Source organism: Paramisgurnus dabryanus, chromosome 17 (assembly GCF_030506205.2).
Source record: "Paramisgurnus dabryanus chromosome 17, PD_genome_1.1, whole genome shotgun sequence".
Taxonomy (NCBI): Eukaryota; Metazoa; Chordata; class Actinopteri; order Cypriniformes; family Cobitidae; genus Paramisgurnus; species Paramisgurnus dabryanus.
Window position 1 is genome coordinate 10616567 of NC_133353.1, and position 19138 is coordinate 10635704.

The window sequence follows — 19138 nt, forward strand, 5'->3', positions numbered from 1 at the left end:
TTGCCTGTGGCGTGAACAGTAGCTCTCATTTGTCATTATTTCATCACTGTGCTGTGTGACTGTATTGTTCTGTATCTGTTCCTGTCAGATCCTCCCCTTCTTTCTCCCCCTACTTTATATCGATAATTTATCATAATAATGAGGGCGGGACACTAAAGAGTCTCTTTGTGCCGGGTCTTGTTAATGGAACATTGAGGAATTTTTACACTGAACTTTGTTATAAAAGTTGTTGTCTGCATGCTTATTCTTTCATCTCAGAAATGTCTCGTTTTCAAAAATTTCATTTCATTTTTTTATACACTTGTATAAACTCATTGTTATTGCTTGCATAGATACACTGAAAAATCTACTCAGATATACAATCAAAGCACCAACTATGCCTAAAACAGTGTTTTACTATCTGTTTGTTCTTCCTTTCCTAGCCAAACACAGTTTCTTAAATGTCACTTAGGTTTTTCTCTCCAGTCTATCCATCTGTTGGAGAAATATAATTTTGTTTTTTGTTTTCTTGTTTTGAAAAAGCCTGTTTGGCCAGAAAAGATGGAAATCACCTGCATTTTGTTTGAAATTAGTATGTAACATTGACTAACACATGTTTATGTTCTGTATGTTGTCACAGGTCCACAGAGTCCCTGTGAGCGAACAGATCTTCGCATGGCCATTGTGGCCGATCACCTGGGATTAAGTTGGACAGGTGGGATTTTTTTATCACTTTTTCCATTAAGACTGGTCATTTCTAATAGCCAGTTTTATTAGAATTATCTAAGGAATTACTATTGGGTCAAACCCTCCTGAAAGCTAAATTATTTAGATATGAAGTCAAATGATAATTTGACCACCATGTATAGTCGCTGTAATGTGCAGTATGGACATTTTAGCCCTGTGGCACACTCTAGTGCCCATGTTTGGTATTGCAGTGCAGTTCTGCATTGTTACATTTATTTTTTTAGAACTGGCTCGAGAGATGAATTTTTCTGTGGATGAGATAAACCACATTCGCACAGAGAACCCAAACTCTCTGACAGCCCAGAGCTTTATGCTCCTTAAGAAGTGGGTCAACCGGGATGGGAAAAACGCCACGAGTGAGAATCATTTTTCTATCTGTCTCTTCTTCTATGCTTTTTATCGTTTATATGCAAGTTATCGGATGTTTTATTACTTTTATATTTATACTGTTATATTACTTTTCTTAGCGGATGCACTGACAGCGGTCCTGACTAAAGTGAACCGGATGGATATTGTGACTCTGCTGGAAGGGCCCATATTTGACTATGGTAACATTTCAGGCACCAGAAGTTTTGCAGATGATAGCGCTGTGTGCCAGGAAAAGGCGGATGGTAAAGTTTAGCCCCATCTAGCTGTCCACCTCACACCCAACCTCCCCAACCCGTTTCCTGTTTTGTCACCTTTGTTTTTCTTCTACAACCTCCCTGTGCAGTTTGCCAAGTTTCAAAATAAATAGGCCACCAATAGTTAATAAGTTTGCAGTCACAAAGGTTTATGACCTGATCTTCTAACATTTATATTGAAAGAGTTTGTGACATAATCTTTATAATATGTTAAAGATCACACACAGTGTGTTAAATCAACCTCCGTTCTTTATTTTAAAGCCAGTGTGTATTCAAATACTTCATTTTTGTTACCCCTTTCCCTGCCTTCCAACACCATATGCATGTACCTGGTTTGAACATGCATGTATATGGTCATGTGACGTGAAGCAATCACAGCATGATGCTTTGCCTCAACAAGTATAGGAAGGGTTGCTCTGAACAGTATTTTCCTGTTACACGTCTAATATCTACACGTTCTGTTTTAATGGTTTTACTGATCAATGGAACAAAGCAAAAATTTGTTATAGGCCAAGAAAATTTAGGAATTTTTGAATGACAGCAAGTAGTCAGTGTTTTGTCTATATCAGATGCATGTTTCTTGATCAAGCTGTTTTGATATTAAAGTAGTTTGATGTTACAATAGTTGGTGAGGGTTAGAAAGCTAGTGCTTTTATGCAGGCCTCAGTTAAAAGTCTTAGCTGTCCTCTGCCTTCCAAGCTCTGATCTGCTTCCTCCTCCGTATATCCTTCTCTCTTTCCCTGCACTGGAGCAAGGAATAAAAAGAAAGGGGGAAAGAAGAGAAAGGAGGAAATCATCCTCTCTCCACAGTCTCCTCGTCCTCCTGACAGTCTCCTGTGCCATCCTCTGACATCCTGGTCTTTTGCAACAAAATGAATTGTCATCTCCTCCAGTACAATCCATTTCTGTCCATCATTCAACCCTTTTCAGTTACCCCTTATTTATTTTTGTCATACACAATGTCATGACATTCTAACTTGCATGTTCATTTTTGTGTTTGCCCCGAATTTGTCACTTCTGTTCTGCCCCATGTCCTACCACAACAACTCCTATTATCACTTTATGCATCATATTGGCCTTTGGAGAAGGAAGGCCAACCGTCTCCAGATGTGACCCAAGATGACCACCTACCCGGGAAGAAATCCCTTCTTCATTAGCGTTTTCCTCTACCAAATCATCAAATTCTACAAAATCTCCCTCACCATCCAGTTCTCCCCTCCCGCTTTCTGTCCTTCACCCTCTCTTAACATGTCATCTCTGGTTTCTGCATGTAGAATTTGTCTCTCTCCCACTGCCTGTCTCCTTTTGCCCTTTTCTCTCTGTGCACATTATGCTGCTTGGGTCCTGCCCCTCCTCCCCACCTCCAAAATGATTGCCCCCTTGTGCTTGCTGTCACTGCCCCTGTGTGCTCCCAGGACCCCCTCTCACAACTCCATCCTACTGTTTCAAGTCCTCTACTGTATACCCCTTTATCTAAACACGCATTATGATGTTCCACTTTATTTAACCACATTTTGAGTCTCCCTGTATTGCAGGGAGCATATTTTGTCTGTGTACTCTCAAACAAATGCTGGGTTTATACACATAAGATGCGTTTCCATTACCCTTTGAATAGGGGATTATCATGCTTTCGGGTTTTGTGGGCGGGACTTGTCAACTTTGTGCATGTCCACTTCCGACGCAGTTAGGTTAGGTATCTAGCATCCTGTTAGGCAGTGGTGGAATGTAAGTGAACGAAGTACAAATACTTCATTACTGTATTTAAGTACATTTTCCAGGTATTTGTACTTTACTTAAGTAGAATTTATAGTGCATACTTTTGACTTACATTTTTCAACAAATTATCTGTATTTTTACTTTACTACATTTCAACAACACCATCGTTCCTTTACGTACCTTTCTCAACAACTTTTCTGTTCAATCTGGACCAGCAGAACTCCCATTACGGTTCACCGAAAGTGGACGTGCACAAATATCGATAAAAGCGGAAGTACTACGTATCAGCTTGATAATCCCCTATTGCGCATCACAGCATGATGCTTTGCCTCAACAAGTATAGGAAGGGTTGCTCTGAACAGTATTTTCCTGTTACACGTCTAATATCTACACGTTCTGTTTTAATGGTTTTACTGATCAATGGAACAAAGCAAAAATTTGTTATAGGCAAAAAATTTGGGAATTTTTGAATGACAGCAAGTTTCAACAACACCATCGTTCCTTTACGTACCTTTCTCAACAACTTTTCTGTTCAATCTGGACCAGCAGAACTCCCATTACGGTTCACCGAAAGTGGACGTGCACAAATATCGATAAAAGCGGAAGTACTACGTATCAGCTTGATAATCCCCTATTGCGCAAATTGACATTGAAAATTCAAAAACGAATTGAAAATACAGCTAATTGAGACACTTTCAATTCGCAATGTTAGTTTGCGCAATTCAAAGGGTAATGGAAACGCAGCACTAGTTTATAATAGTTATAAGAGTGTGAAAAATTGTTAACAGAAAGCATTTTCTGATTAATTGTTGTGCCCTATCTTGTAGTATTTGGCTGCTCGTTTAGCTAATAACAAATTACATACAGACTATGACACTTTAAATTACAGTAAAAAGTGTTGCAGTTTGACTTGCAGATACTTAAAGGGGACAGAGAATGAAAAACCATTTTAACCTTGTCTTTGTTGAATAATGGTAGTCTACCCGCATTCACAAACAAAAAGTGCTAGACATGCTAAACATCTCAGTCTCATAGTAATTCCTCTTTTAGAAATGTCAGCCAGAAAACGGCCCAATCTGAAAAACTGATGCTTATGACATCACAGGCATCTAACTGCCCCTCCACTTTTAAAATAATTGGCTACATTTTTTGAGTGGCAGCGAAGTCAGCCAATCAGTAATGCGATTGCAAGTTAAGCCAGTAGGGGGAGCCAAATAGGTGCAAAACCACTTGTTTAAAATCCCCCACCCTAATAGAGCTATCTGAGAGAGGTTTTTAGGAAGCTTCCAAGGCATTACAGACCCAAACAAAAAAATTTTGTCTACATGTCACATCACAGAACAAGGATAAATACTCCGTTCAATTATTCTATGTCACCTTTAAGTGTTTCTAAAATGAAAACAACTTCAATTGTAAATTCTATAATTCAAACATTTTACAATTATAAATGCATATAATAAGTGTATACGCCTGGATGCCAAAAGTGGCAAACATGCTAAAAGTTGTCCATTGTTTGCATACATCTGAAACGCACACTTGGGCTATTTACTCTAATTCTGTACATTTGTTTCATTAGTTGAAGTTAGACACTATTTAAAGGAATAGTCTACTCTTTTGCCATATTAAACTGTTATTCCCTCAACTTAGACGAATTAATACATACCTATCTTTTTTCAATGCGTGCATTGTACAGCGCGTCGTGAATGTGTTAGCATTTAGCCTAGCCCCATTCATTCCTATGGTACCAAACAGGGAAGCCACCAAACACTTCCGTGTTTTCCCTATTTAAAGACTGTTACATGAGGAGTTACAGTATACCAGTAAGTATGGTGCCACAAAATAATTTTTTTTGGTACCATAGGAATGAATGGGGCTAGGCTAAATGCTAACACATTCACAACGCGCTGTACAGTGCACGCATTGAAAAAAGATAGGTATGTATTAATTCGTCTAGGTTGAGGTAATAACATAGTTTAATATGGCAAAAGGGTAGACTATTCCTTTAACACTTTCCCCGCTATTGACTAGTTATCTCGTCAATTAACTCTTTCCCCGCCAGCGTTTTTAAAAAAAGTTGCCAGCCAGTGCCAACATTTTTTATGATTTTTTACAAAAGTTTAATGCCTTCCAGAAAATGTTCTTCTTTAAATATATAAACATACAATATATCAAATGAAAGAAAAAACTTTCTGCTTTCAAAAAAAAAAAACATTTCATCCTACCTTCATTTGTTTTCTATTTTTTTATCTTCATTTTTCTGAAGGACGTTTGATAGAAATCAGATTCAGAGCAATGTTTCAAAACATACACAGAGTTTGAACTGTTTGCCCTAAGCTGATACTTCTATATTTCCGCTATTATCTACTAGGTGGCGCTCAAATCCAACGTATAAAACACTGAAGCATCCTACAAATTGCAGTTATCTAAGCTTTTTGCTCAAGATTTGCTATCTTTGAAGAGATAAAAAGAGAACAAATAAAGATATGATTTTTTTTAAAGCAGAGGAGTAGGAGCAGTCTGTTCTTTCATTTGATATATTGTATGTATGTATATATATTTCTAGAAGAAAATTTTGTGGAAGGCATTTAGCTGTGTGAAAATCATAAAAATGCTGGCACTGGCTTGCTTTTAAAAAAAACATGCTGGCAGGCTAAGAATTAAGAACTTAATTGTTATGCACACACCACTCTTTTAGTATGAGGAGATCACATGCTCATACCTACATATTACCTCTCTGTTTCTGGACATCTAAATCTGTCCCATTGTCATTGTTAATAACCTTGTGTCTGTATGGTCTGTGTGTTGTATCTGCTTTATCTCTGGGAAGTAGGCTACTGTCAATTGTGCATTTGTTGGTATCGCTTTTGCTCTTGGTGGGCTTAGGTAATTGTCTGTGTTTAAAGGAATAGTTTACCCAAAAATGAAAAGGTCGTTTCATAGCCATATGTTGTTTTGAAACGCAAAAGTAGAAATGCAACAATATAAATTTTTCAGGTTTATAAAAAAATAAGGGTATTCATATTCCTTTAAGCACATTAGTGTGTGTTTTGTCATTTGTGTTTTGTCATGTCCATCCATCTCTGTGTGTCATCTCACCCAGGTCACCACAACATCCTGGCTCAACTGCAGACAAATAGCATCCCCACTCTCACTCTACCTTCCATCTGCCCCTCTATGTCTGATGACCTCGAACCCATCTTAGATCTGCCCCTTGACCCTCCCCCTTATAGCCCCTCCTGGGGTCTACAGCATTACAATGTGGACGAGTCTGTCAGAATGACCAGACCATGTGACCTGCACTTGGCCCAACCTATAAACCACGCTAACCCACTCTCTGAAACATCTGCTGAAATACACACACACTCTCAAACACCCACTCTCCCCCCTGATCCTGAAACACACACTCAGCTCCCACCCGACAGTCACAAACACACAACAGAGCTGTTAGATGAAACACACGATGGCACACCTGGCACACAATCTCTATCTCATGAACCTCATCTAAACCGCACTGTACCACCTGCCACAAACACAGTCCTACCCTCTCTGGTTGAGCAGGGCCACCCTATACAGAAGGCTAAACATGAGGAACACTCCCAACAACACAACTCCTCTCCAATGGAGCAGAGTGACCTGACATGCAAGGAAAACGAAGAGTGCAAGAATCCATCATCATCATCCTCATTACTACAACCATCTCCACTGGAAGAACCACAGGTTATCATGAAGGGACAGGACAAAGTGATCCTGAAAGAGTCCAAAGATAATGAGAAGTCAAACCCTGTTTTGCGACCATGGGTAGAGGTCTTGATGGAGTCTTGTTCAGGAGGAGAGGATGAGGAGGAAGGTGAAATGAGGCAGGAGCAACTGCACTGCTTGCAGGAGGTGTCAGGAGGCCACATCGGAGAGAGGGAGAGCGAAGGGAATGAGGAGATGATTAATGAGAAAGAAAGAGAGATAGTGAGATCTGTTGAACGAAATGAGTCTGAGTTGTGCTCGCTCTCTGCAGGCTGGCTTAGTGAGACTGCCAAAGTTAATGCTGAGCTTCCTACTTCAGGGCGGAGTCTTGGGTCAGATCACCTGGACAGGCAAGACAACAGGTACTTCATCTTTATACACTCGAAAACACTGTAATACATTTTAGATCAGCATCTCAGCATCTCTTACTATACAGTAAATGGGTAGTTGACATGTAAATGTGTCATATGGTGTGACATAGCAAAAATTAAGGAAAAAATCCTCATAATATACAAATAACATGAGAGAGTATTGTCTTGATTTTTTCTCAGTTTGTCACACCATATGACACATTTTTTGTTTATTTGACAACTCCCCAAATAAATGTAATTCTTAAAGGGATAGTTCACCCAAAAATGAAAATGCTGTTATCATTTACTCACCCTCATGTTGTTCTCAACCTGTATGAGAAGAAACCTGAGTTGCTTTATTCTGTTGCACACAAAAGAAGATATTTTGATAAATGATGGTAAGCACACCATTATCGGCACCCATTGATGTCCATACTGTATTTCTTTTTCCTACAATGGAAACTCATACAGGTTTAAAACAACATGAGTAAATGTAGACAGAATTTTTCTTTTCTTTTTTTCTTTAAGACTTAAAGGAGTAGTCCACTCTATAGATGGGGCTCATTGACTTACCATAGTATTTTTTCCTACTATAAAAAGTCAATGGACTCCATCTTTAAAGTGGACTACTCCTTTAAAGAATGGTGAAAGTAATTTTTATTTGTGAAGCAGTTAACTCTTTCCCCGCCATTGTTGATTTACCCCGTCAATTAAAAGAAAACATTGTATGAAAAAAAACGTGTTCCTGGGGTGCGTTTCCTGTAAAACGACGTTACTCGCTGGAAAACCACCATGGTACGATGCATAGTTGGAGAAACTAACTAACTAGCTTGTCTGTTTTCCAAAAGCATAGTAACTTTGTCACACATTAGTCGTTTGAACCATAGAGACAGAGCTCAGCGCATCATAACCTGAAAACCACGCCCACCGGGGGGGAAAACAATCCAACCGTCTCCATTGACTTTGTATTGCAAGAGGCCGCCTCCTTGTCATTTCTGGCTTTTAATTAAAGGGGCCATGACATGAAAATCTGACTTTTTCCATGTTTAAGTGCTATGATTGGGTCCCTAGTGATGCTATCAACCTAGAAAATTTGAAAAAGATCAACCCAGTAACTTAGTTTTGGTAAACCATTCTCTTCAAGCACATGAAAAAATAGGTCGTTGAAATTTGGCTCTCCTTATGATGTCATAAGGAGCTCTTATTATAATAATCCAACCCCTTAATCCAACCACAGCACTGCCATTTAGTGCAGAGAGAAAATAATTCACAGAACAATTGAGTTTCAATTTCAACAAACCACCATCATTGTGATCAGTACATGTGCATTTTAGAGGACACACCCAAAACAGCACATTTTTGCACACACCTACAAAGTGGCAATTTTAACATGCTATAATAAATTATTTATATGGTATTTTGAGCTAAAACTTCACACATGTGCTCTGGGGACACCAAAGATGTATTTGACATCTTAAAAAAGTCCTGTGACATGGGCCCTTTAAAAACAGAATAATACCTAAAAGCTGCTGCGTGACAAGGTGTACAGCTAACAAGCCAAAGAACCCAGAAATAAGTTTTTATAAGCTGTCGAGCCGTAAAACCCAGCCTTTAAGGAGAAAAATGTGGATCGCAGAATACGTTTCCCCCTAGTGGACGCAGTTCTATTAATAGGAGTAATATGAAAAGTTGCCTGTTTCCACTTTTGTGTCTTTAAACGCTCGTTTTTTGGGTTCGACAGCTTATAAAAACTTATTTACATATCAAACTTAAAAACAGAATAATACCTAAAAGCTGCCGTGTGATAAGGTGTACAGCTAACAAGCCAAAAAAAAACAGAAATAAGTTTTTATTTTTTGGGAAACACACCCCTGATGAGTTTTTAATGTTAATCCGTAATACTGCGATTATCCACTAGATGCACTACTTACCCAATTAAAAAAACTCTAGCAAAAAAATATTTTCCAATTTGAAACTCTGTGTATGTTTTGATAATCCATCTGAATCTGATCTCTAACAAAATTCCTTCAATAAAATGCAACTATTTCAGCTTTTTGCTATTTTTTGTGGATAAAAAAAACATCGAAGAGTTTATAAGCAGAGAAAAAAAATATAGATAGGATAAAACATCTTTTTCCTGGTTTGTTTGTTTTTTGTTTGTTTGAAAGCAGAGGGTCTGTTCTTTCATTTGATATATTTGTATGTTTATATATTTTTAGAAGAAAAATTTCCGGAAAATCACAAAAAATGCCGGTGGGGAATGAGTTAAGTTCCTAAATTGAAACTTTATTTCAGCCAGGAGAACTCAAGCGATTCCATAACATCATCATCTAGAGGGGATTCAGGAAAACCTCGACAAAACGGTGAGCACTCCAATGCCATGCCCCGCAGCTCAGCGTCTCAGGAATCTACCAACGGTGTAAAAACAGGGACTGGCAAGCAAGAAGGAGCTCTGATCGCCGAGCACAAAGTCCAGGTGAGAGAATTAATGGATTACCAGCAGATTAGATAATGCTGTTACCGCCTTTATATCACTGTGGCAGATCTATTTTCCTCAGCTGAACTCTTTCTTAAGCGTTATCGTGGAATGAGATCATATTTCATGGCAATTAAAAATAAAGACTTTTGATCCTTTATTATATTTTTGTTCTCGTTCATGGTCATAAAATGAACTATCATCAAGTCCCAAAAGTAAGAAACAATTTGCTTTGTGAGGAAATTAAAACCTTTTAACCTGATAAGGAACACTGTGCCGTACACGGCACACCCCCTCCCTTGCACGTGAGGCTGCATTACGTCATTGTAACTTTGAAGCATTAAATCTTCAAAATATACGGTCATGCGGCACATCGTTGTAAAGCTTAGACTTTCGGGATTCCATTAAGCGCACACAGAAAGCATAATATGATTTTTAGCAGTCATAAAACTGTAATCTAGTTGTTAGTTACCTGAACCGGGCGGCGCCCAATTTAGGATATTTACTTACCTTCAAAATCTTTCATTAATCCGCTTCGGTGAAATTGTCCAAAACAAATTGTTCATAAATCCCCAAAAGTCCAAGGAAATGGAATATCCAAGCCTTTTAATCCAAAACGATTTGTTCATCTCACAATCTTGACGTTTCTGACCGAATTACGATATAAATAGTGTATACAATAAGTTCACTAACAGACATTCGTTCGAATCTCACTTTTCATTCATGATTTATAATGAATATATTCGGATGTCATGTTTATTTTTCAACGTCTGAGGAACAAATGCGCCCCCTTGTGGAATTTCAGCCGTTCCATAAGAGGCTACACCTTTTTAGGTACCGCAACATATTTTTTGGTTTAAATCCAATCCATCATTGAAGTAAATGATGCAAGCAATCAAATTAAAGACTAAAACAACATATAATAAAACTATTTCGGTCACAATAAAGTGCCAGTCAGGTCCAATTTCTAAGCTTCCTAATACTGTTAAAGGGATAGTTTGGCCAAAAATGATATTAAACCCGTGATTTACTCCCCTCGAAGCCGTCCGAGATGCATATGTCCATCATTTTTCAGACAAACACATTTTCAGTTATTTTAGAAAATGTTTTAGATCTTTCAGTTAATCAAATGTGAAGTTATGGGGTCCCCGTCGTTCAAGTCCAAAAAATATGCATCTATCCTTCACAAAATAAATCCAAACGACTCCAGGATGATAAACAGTCTTCTGTTTATCATCCTGGATGATAAAAAGGTCTTCTGAGTGTAATCCACGCCGTTTTGTTGTAGAAATATCTACATTTAAAACTTTATAAATTAAAATAACTAGCTTCCGGTAACGCCGCCATCTTAGTTTCGTCCGCATTCAAGATGAGAGCGTACGCAGCTTATGGAGGTTTCTCTGCTGCTGCTCTGTGCCCCCGCCCTCTGTAATTGTCATACGTCACTAAGAAAAGTGCTTACACTACGCTGGCCGAACTATCCCATTAAGGAGTCCCCAACAACAGGTTTAAATGCATGCAAGGTCAAAAAACACTGTTAATTTTTTAAAATATAAATTTAATAATACTCCATTTCTCAGAGATCCCCAAACGATTCGTGCAAAGCCTTCCAAAGATTCAATCTGCTTAAACACCACCTTTCGGTGGCCTACTCTCTACTTATTGGTCAACTGACACTGTGTCCGCACAGTCCAACAATAGTGCAAAATCCATTGACCTAGTTCTAACATAACTTACTGACAAGACATTAGCGACATCAATTTATAGCAATCATCATTTATCTAAGAAATAAAAACAACGACAGACACTAAGATTTTTACAATCATGTAAGCAAGCTAACCGGGCCATCGCTACACAGTAACTGCAACATGCGTTTGCCAGCTGCTAGCGTAACATTCTGACAAGACATTAATAGTTTGAAAACCAACATCAATACACATAATTTATCATTAATCCAAGTAATAAAAACGACGACAGACACTAAAATTTTTACACTCATGTAAGCAAGGATGTAAGCTTACCGGGCCACAGCTAAACAGTAACTGCAACATATGTTAGCCAGTTGCTAGCGCGACTTAACTTACTGGTAAGACATTACAGTAAACTAGACATTCACAAAACTCATGGGAAAATAAACAGGGTTTTATTTTCTCGTGGGCAAGACTGTAGGCGGAGATTATACGAAGTGTTGCCTTCATACGTAAACAGACTACAGGCGGGAGATTCGAAAATATTTCGACTTGTTTCAGCGATTAATAGTCGACTCCGCATTTAGAAGCCAGTAGCTTTATTAATCATGCACTTTTTGGTTTAATTACTTAGCACGCATCGTTTACATTAATGGATAGCTACATGACACACTGCAATACAGGTAATGTCTGGCAATTGTAAGCTTGTATGAACAACTTTTACACTCTGAAAAATCTAATGTTAACATTTGCAGTTTTCTAGTCTATAGTATGTCTGAATGTTCATCCCATACAAAAACTTTTTTTGTGATTGGTTCACTTTTACTAAGACTGCCTCAAGACTGTAACAAAAAATCTACACTGATTACTGCTACAAAATATTATTTCATCTGTGAAACTTATTTACTCCAGAAAAATAATACACAGATGATCATACCCAGCAAGCAATTTTGCATAGCTGTCCAAACAAGCCAGATGTCTAGGCTAAAACAAAGCAAAATGTGGGCTGTCAGTAAAAATGTAATAGATGCCTAACCATAACCCCAAAACAAAAAAATAAACGAAATAAATGAAATCCAACACCTTGTAAATTCACTGTTTACTTTTCTGACATAATGGAATATCATACATCCCGCAAGTTGATTTGGCATGTAACCAAATTCAAGTTCATTTTGGCTAGAATTGGGTTACTTGTAGCCAAACTATATCGGGTCTATATTTAACCAAGACGGTGAAATGACAGCTGCGTATACACTACCTAAACAGAAAACACACATGCACACATACATTAAGATGTATTTTATATTCATTCATTAGCAGCGTTCATCAACCGAGAGCGGCCTGGATGAAGAGCGCACTATCACCACCAAAGTGTTTCGTAGACGTCTTGTTCTCAAGGTACCTGCCAGCTAAACTCCAGTGCTGTCAGGTTTAGATCTTTACATGAGATTTTGGTTCAGGTTTTGGTGGGATTTGATTGTGTGTCACTGGTGGAATGAATCTGATTTGTCGGTGTGATCAGATCTTTGATCATGTGTCTTCACTTTTTTTTCTTGCTTCATGTACTGTATGTGCTGGTTTCTATGTTCTTATCTGCTTACAGGTGCTTGGTTTGGGTTTTCATCTTTTCGGGTGGTCTTTACTTTGATTAGCTTTTTGCCACATGACAAATGAGATGTTTTTAAGATGTCAATTAATTCCCCTGGACAGCAATAAGATTTGATTATTGCTAAACCCTAACCCACATTTTTTTTTTAAATAAATTTCTGATATATCTCTCTACTAGATCCAGAGATCTCAAAGGTGTCATGTACTTAGATTTGCCCAGAAACCTTTGCAATCAAAAGTCAGATTTTTGGTAACACTTTACAATGGGGTTATATGTGTTAACATTAGTTCATGCATAAGCTGACATCAACTAACAATAAATAATACTTCTACAATATTTATTAATATTAGTTCATGTTAATTTTGACATTTACGTATACATTTTTTTTATATTTAAAAGGTAATCCACAATGAACTAATATAAATTGACAATATTGGCATTAGTTATTAATAAATGCTGAAAAACTACATTGCTTATTTCTGGTTAATGTTGGCTAATGTATTTATTAATGTAAATCTTATTATTCAACCGTATTGTAAAGTAATACTGAGATTTCAATATTTAAAGTTCAAGTGTAACTTTTGTAAATGAATAGTAATTTTTTATTTTAAAAAAGTCTATTTAATTTCTCTGAAGTAATTTAGGAACATTGGGACAAAATTGATAGACAAATGAACAAGTGAGACCTGAATAAAGTCTCATGAAATTTGAAAGAGCAATTTCTGAGCAAAGTTTTAATGTAATTTCAATTTGCTTGATTTATTGCTGCATGTAAAATTGTGTTTGTGTGGGATTTCTCAAGGTGGTGATGCAAGGCATGAAGGCGTGTATGTTCATATTTAATGTACAAGCTTTGCTTGCAGGTTCAGATGGCTGGTTTGGGTGTGTGGAAACATGTGTGTAGGTGTGGTGCACTGTGATCTGCATTTGTCTGCATATTAAACCAAGATCTGTCTTGCTTTAGGGAGAGGAGGCCAAAAACATTCCTGGTGAATCAGTTTCAGAGGAGCATTTTATTGATGAAGATGGCACCATTATTTCCAGAAAAGTAACTGTATTGTTCGATCTCTTTTGGTTTGTTATCAATTTAAAAAAATCAAGGATGTTTGCCTCTCTATCTTGCTTTAAATTTCTTACTTTGCCTTGCCATCTTCACTTGTAATTAAAAAATAATAATTTTTTGGATATCTTCAATAAAATACTATGTCACTAACGTCTCACTTGCAGCTTACTCCTCTATAAACTTTACTGATCATTTGTCTTTCCATTTATGTTTTTTTATGATTTGCATTCATGCTGACCTTTGACCTTCAATACCCATGTACAGGTGATTAGAAAGGTGATTTGCCGTATTGACACACCCACTCCTGAAAATCAAAGCTTGGTGAGTGGCACAGGGTCACAGGAAGACCCTGAGTGCCTTTTCAGGGCTGCCACCCCTGGGAACCCTGAAATCGAAACCAACTTCGCTGAACTTGATGAGGTTTGCACGGTCTCTGTGAAGTGTTTTTATGTCCAGATTTTGATATCAAACCTATAACTGTTATAATATAACAGGGGTGGTGAATGTCAGTCCTGCAGAGTTTAGTTAACAAGCCTGAACAGGCTAATCAAGGTCTTAAGCCAGGCGGCCCCAGTTCGGTCCTGGAGGCCTGGGGTCCTGCAGAATTTAGCTTCAACCCTAATCAAGCACACCTGAAGCAGCTAATTAAGGTCATCTTGAGCACACTATAAACTTACAGGCTGAGCAAGCGATAACATTAAACAATACTTATCTTTTAATCTTTACTCTGTGGTTGGAAATCAATAGGCTGTTTTGGGGTTTTATTAGTCTTGTTTAAAGGATTAGTCCATTTTCTTTAAAAAATCCAGATCATTTACTCACCCCCATGTCATCCAAAATGTTGATGTCTTTCGTTGTTCAGTCAAGAAGAAATTATGTTTTTTTGAGGGAAACATTCCAGGATTTTTCCCATTTTAATGGACTTTAATGGACCCCAACACTTAACAGTTTTAACGGAGTTTAAAATTGCAGTTTCAAAGGACTCTAAATGATCTCAAACGAGGCATAAGGGTCATTTTTGGCAAGAAAAATAAAAATATAAGCACTTTTAAACCACAACTTCTCTTCTTTCTCCGGCTGTGTGACGCGCAAGCGCGACCTTGCGTAATTGCGTAATGACGTCAAAAGGTCACGTGTTACATACTGTATATGAAATGCACATTTGAGGACCATTTCAAACAATAAACTGACACAAAGACATTAATTAGTATCATCAGTTTCGCATACGTCACGTGATGACGTATTGCGTGAGGTCGCGCTGGCATGTCACACGACCACAGGAAGACGAGAAGTTGTGGTTTAAAAGTGCATATTTTTTATTTTTCTTGCCAAAAACGACAATCGTTTCGTTAGATAAGACTTTTATGCCTTGTTTGGGAACGTTAAGAGTCCTTTGAAACTGCAATTTGAAACTGCATTAAAACTGGGGTCCATTAAAGTCCATTAAAATGAGAAATATCCTGGAATGTTTTCCTCAAAAATATAATTTCTTCTCGACTGAACAAAGAAAGACATCAACATTTTGGATGACATGGTGGTGAGCAAGTTATCTGGATTGTTTTTTTGTTTTGTTTTTTAAGAAAATTGACTAATCTTTTAAGATTTATGGGTTTGTTTAGTGGACTTTTTTTAACTGAAAAGGAATGAGAGAAATGGGTCAATATCTATGTTGCATTGAACTTTGAGCGTTGTAACTTTGCAGATGTTGTTTATGCATAAACACCAACATTACACACTAACTGTAGTTAAAAAAGTTGAATCAGAACCAACTACCACTTTAAACTCTGTAGGACTGCGGCTCTCCAGGACCGACATTCGCCACACCTGTAATATAAGATTATTTTAAACAGTAATACACATTGGGACAGTTTCCCAAACTGGGCTTATCCTAAACTGACCTATCTTATATCAGTGCCATTGTTTTGTCTCAAGGTGCACACCAGGAATGTTTTTTGTAAGGTTTGTTTGTAAAAACTACTTAAAGGCGGGGTGCATGATCTCTGGAAGTCAATGTTAACATTTGAAATCACCTAAACAAACCATCCCCTAACCCAATAGAATCTGGACCTTCTTTTGATAGACCCGCCCCACACATACGCAACCCAGGTTAGTAGACACGCACCTAACTGCTGATTGGCTACAAGTGTGTTTTGGTGCTCGGCCTGACTCCCTTTCCAAAGTGTTTTTAAAAATCATGCACCCTCCTTAAATTTTTAATAAGGCCTTGTACTGGATTAATCTAAACCCTGTCCAGGAAACTGCCCCATTGTGCTTTGGGGATACCAAATCCTCATCACGACAACATACAGACTGAAGACTAAACTTTGCTTTATTTCAATATTTGGGTTTCTTGAAGTTCAGTCTTAAATTATTTAAAATTTGAAATGTTTGAGATTAATTCTTTTTCTTCATAAAAACTCATTTGTATGATGTTTGAGCAAATTATGCAATCTTTTCATAGCAGCTATTGCGCTGAATTCTTCATCTGTCTCTCCTCTAACCTTTAATTGCACAAAGCTTGATTTTCTGCTCAACCTGTGGACACCTTAACTTCATCCTCTTTTTTTCTTCTTCCCACTTAATCCCTCTTTTCTTTCCTCTAGATCTGTACACTGTACAATACCTACATACAGTAACAATTCATGTAAATCAACTCTGCCGCATAACTGTTTAATATTAACCTTTTTCTCAGTTTTTACCGAAGTTGTTTTACACTCTTTGTATCTGGCTGCTTTCAGCATAACATGTTGATGCTCAAAATGAAAAAGATCTTCCATTGTAACTGTGCCTTTGATTCTTTCTTGTATCTTTAAACAGGGAGACGTTTCCAAGGTGAGGAAGAAGGAAGAAAAGCGATTATCAGACAGAAAACATCATTCTTAGAGGCGGTGTCACAACTACAGGCAGGTCTAGAATGAACCTCTGTTTATTTGAATTCTTTATGTTGCCAGATATCGCATTATAGGTGATGTACTGTTTAAATAACAATGTTTTCTTTCTCTCAAGGTTTGCAGGTACATCAGTGATCTGTTTCCTGAGGGGTGGGGTCCCATGAGCTAAACAGAGACATTTGGCTTAAAAACCCCATCTACAGCTTCCACTCTAAAACGCATGGTGTTCAAAAAGACAGAACGCATGAGCATGCATCCCTGCTGACACACTTCCTGTTACCAGGGGGTCTTGATGAATTCTACTTCCTGTCTGAGTTGGGTCGCGGTGAATTCTGCTTCCTCCCGTGTCGAGTCCTGTGTAATTGTACTTCATGTTTCCTCGGGACCTATGAGGTTATACTTCATTGTTCTGTAAGGTTAATACCTGTGCTGAAACGGACCATCAGAAAATCAGAAACCTTTTGTGCCGTGAACATCAGATGAGTAAGTTAAATGGGAAAATTTCAAAACTACTCCAATCTGAAGACAACACCAAAACCAAGCTCATACAAATTTCCCTGTGACCAAAGATGGCACAAAGAGCTCTTTTTCATGTTTTAAAGGGGGGAAACAATACAGATGCTGTTGAACCACAATGTACATTCGCCTTACACCTTACCGCGGACCCGTGACATCAGGAGGAGGATCCCTGTGTTTTTTTTTATTTATAAAACAGAAATAAATTATGTGGTGGACTTTTCTGTACATAAACACATTATGTAAAAATAAATAAAGTTTAGTAGTTAGGTTTGGGGAGGGGCACCGCAAAAATACACTTTACAAGTGCTTTCAACGTTTTAAAGACAGTTTGAGTGAAACTTCAATGCTCTTGTATAATGAATTATTATAGCAGGTATGTTTGTATATGAGAATAGCTGGTTCAGGTTTCAGGGGACATTTCCTTAAAATCCTCTGCCAACCTTAACAATTCCCAAAATGGGAATGTATCCGATTCTGTGAAAAAGTCATTCAGAAGACTCATATTTTGATGCATGCATTTATTTTAAGAACCTTTTTTCTAAGTTTGCAAATCACAAATTTAAAAGACAAATACCGAAAAATGACTTTTTCTCGTGTGCACACACAACTCTAATGTGTCTGAACTTTTTATATTCCCAAACGTCACCCTAAAAGCGTCCATCGTGTAGAAATGAAAAGTGTGAAAAGCTCTAAAGAGATTGCTTCCTTAGGAGTTTTAATGTAGTGTCCGTTATCCTTTTTTATGGAAGACAGTGTCTGCTGATGTTAGCCTGAGCGCTGCGGATATGAGGGGTTCACAATGTATATGCTAGTTATCAGCCTCTATGTTCAACTATCACTGTATCATGTGTATTGACTTAAAATGTTGAGGTCTGTCTTTGTCTTAAGGCTATTTGTAACCATTAAAGGAATGTCTTCATATACTTTTTTGTTTTCAATTGCTGAGGTTTTTGAAAAAAAAAATGTTGACATTTTGTTTCAGGTAAGGTGAATCTTTTAGTATTTTCATCTTTCGTCTCTAGACCTTTATTACTTGTAGATTTAATAGTTTATGTATTACAAATGACACATACTGGATTGTCATAGTAATTTTAAGTATTACAAGAAATTGTTTCCGATTATGAAATTGTGTGATATATTTTAGACCAGAGATTCTGTGTGTTGCAGTGTTCTGCATCAGTTTTGATAATATAGAATATTTCTTTAGAGATTATTATTTTTTGTTTGTTTGTTTGTTTGGTTTTCCTCAAGTAGAGTTAGTATTTTTAGCTTGTGGTGTGTATGGTGTGAAATTTCATTTAGTATGCTGAACTTTGCTACAGAAATAAGATCTGAAAGACTTTACGTGGAAACATAGTCATGACAGAGTATGGTTCTGCTTCCCTGTTACATGTCAATCAAACTGTGGGAGGGGCCTTGCATGGTCCAGTCAGTTGTTTTTTTTTTTTTGGTTAATATAATCTGTTTTCACCTGAGCAACATTTTTGACGTACAATTCTTACAATGAGTAAAGCCATTTAAATGTTATTATAATAGCACTTTGGTTATTGGAGATGTTCTCTTTTAGAAACTAGCAGCTATGATGCCACCATAATGTTTCAAATGTCTTACAAAAATCTGATTTAAAAATGAAATAAACGCATTGATTTTCCAAACCCATTATTTCTTTCTTTCTTATTTGGTTATTTAAATACTATTACTTTATTTGTCTATTAATTATTGTATATAAAGGTGTCTCT

At 37.3% G+C, this 19138-nt stretch overlaps 1 protein-coding gene across 16 annotated transcripts in view; it reads left to right on the forward strand.

Moving 5' to 3' along the window:
* ank3a (ankyrin 3a) overlaps window positions 1–19058 on the forward strand; it is a 109540-nt gene extending 90482 nt beyond the window's left edge. For 14 of the 16 annotated variants that reach the window (XM_065297381.2, XM_073812259.1, XM_073812262.1 and 11 more), the window contains 10 exons: window positions 620–694; window positions 951–1082; window positions 1194–1337; window positions 6166–7165; window positions 9449–9629; window positions 12635–12715; window positions 13891–13974; window positions 14254–14409; window positions 16807–16892; window positions 16996–19058. In XM_065297381.2, the coding sequence (XP_065153453.1) occupies window positions 620–694; window positions 951–1082; window positions 1194–1337; window positions 6166–7165; window positions 9449–9629; window positions 12635–12715; window positions 13891–13974; window positions 14254–14409; window positions 16807–16872 (1919 nt within the window). In that variant the 3' untranslated portion in view covers window positions 16873–16892; window positions 16996–19058. The remainder of the gene's footprint in view (window positions 1–619; window positions 695–950; window positions 1083–1193; window positions 1338–6165; window positions 7166–9448; window positions 9630–12634; window positions 12716–13890; window positions 13975–14253; window positions 14410–16806; window positions 16893–16995) is intronic. The other 2 variants (XM_073812267.1, XM_073812264.1) reach the window with 2 other exon arrangements.
* Window positions 19059–19138: the final 80 nt, after the last annotated feature.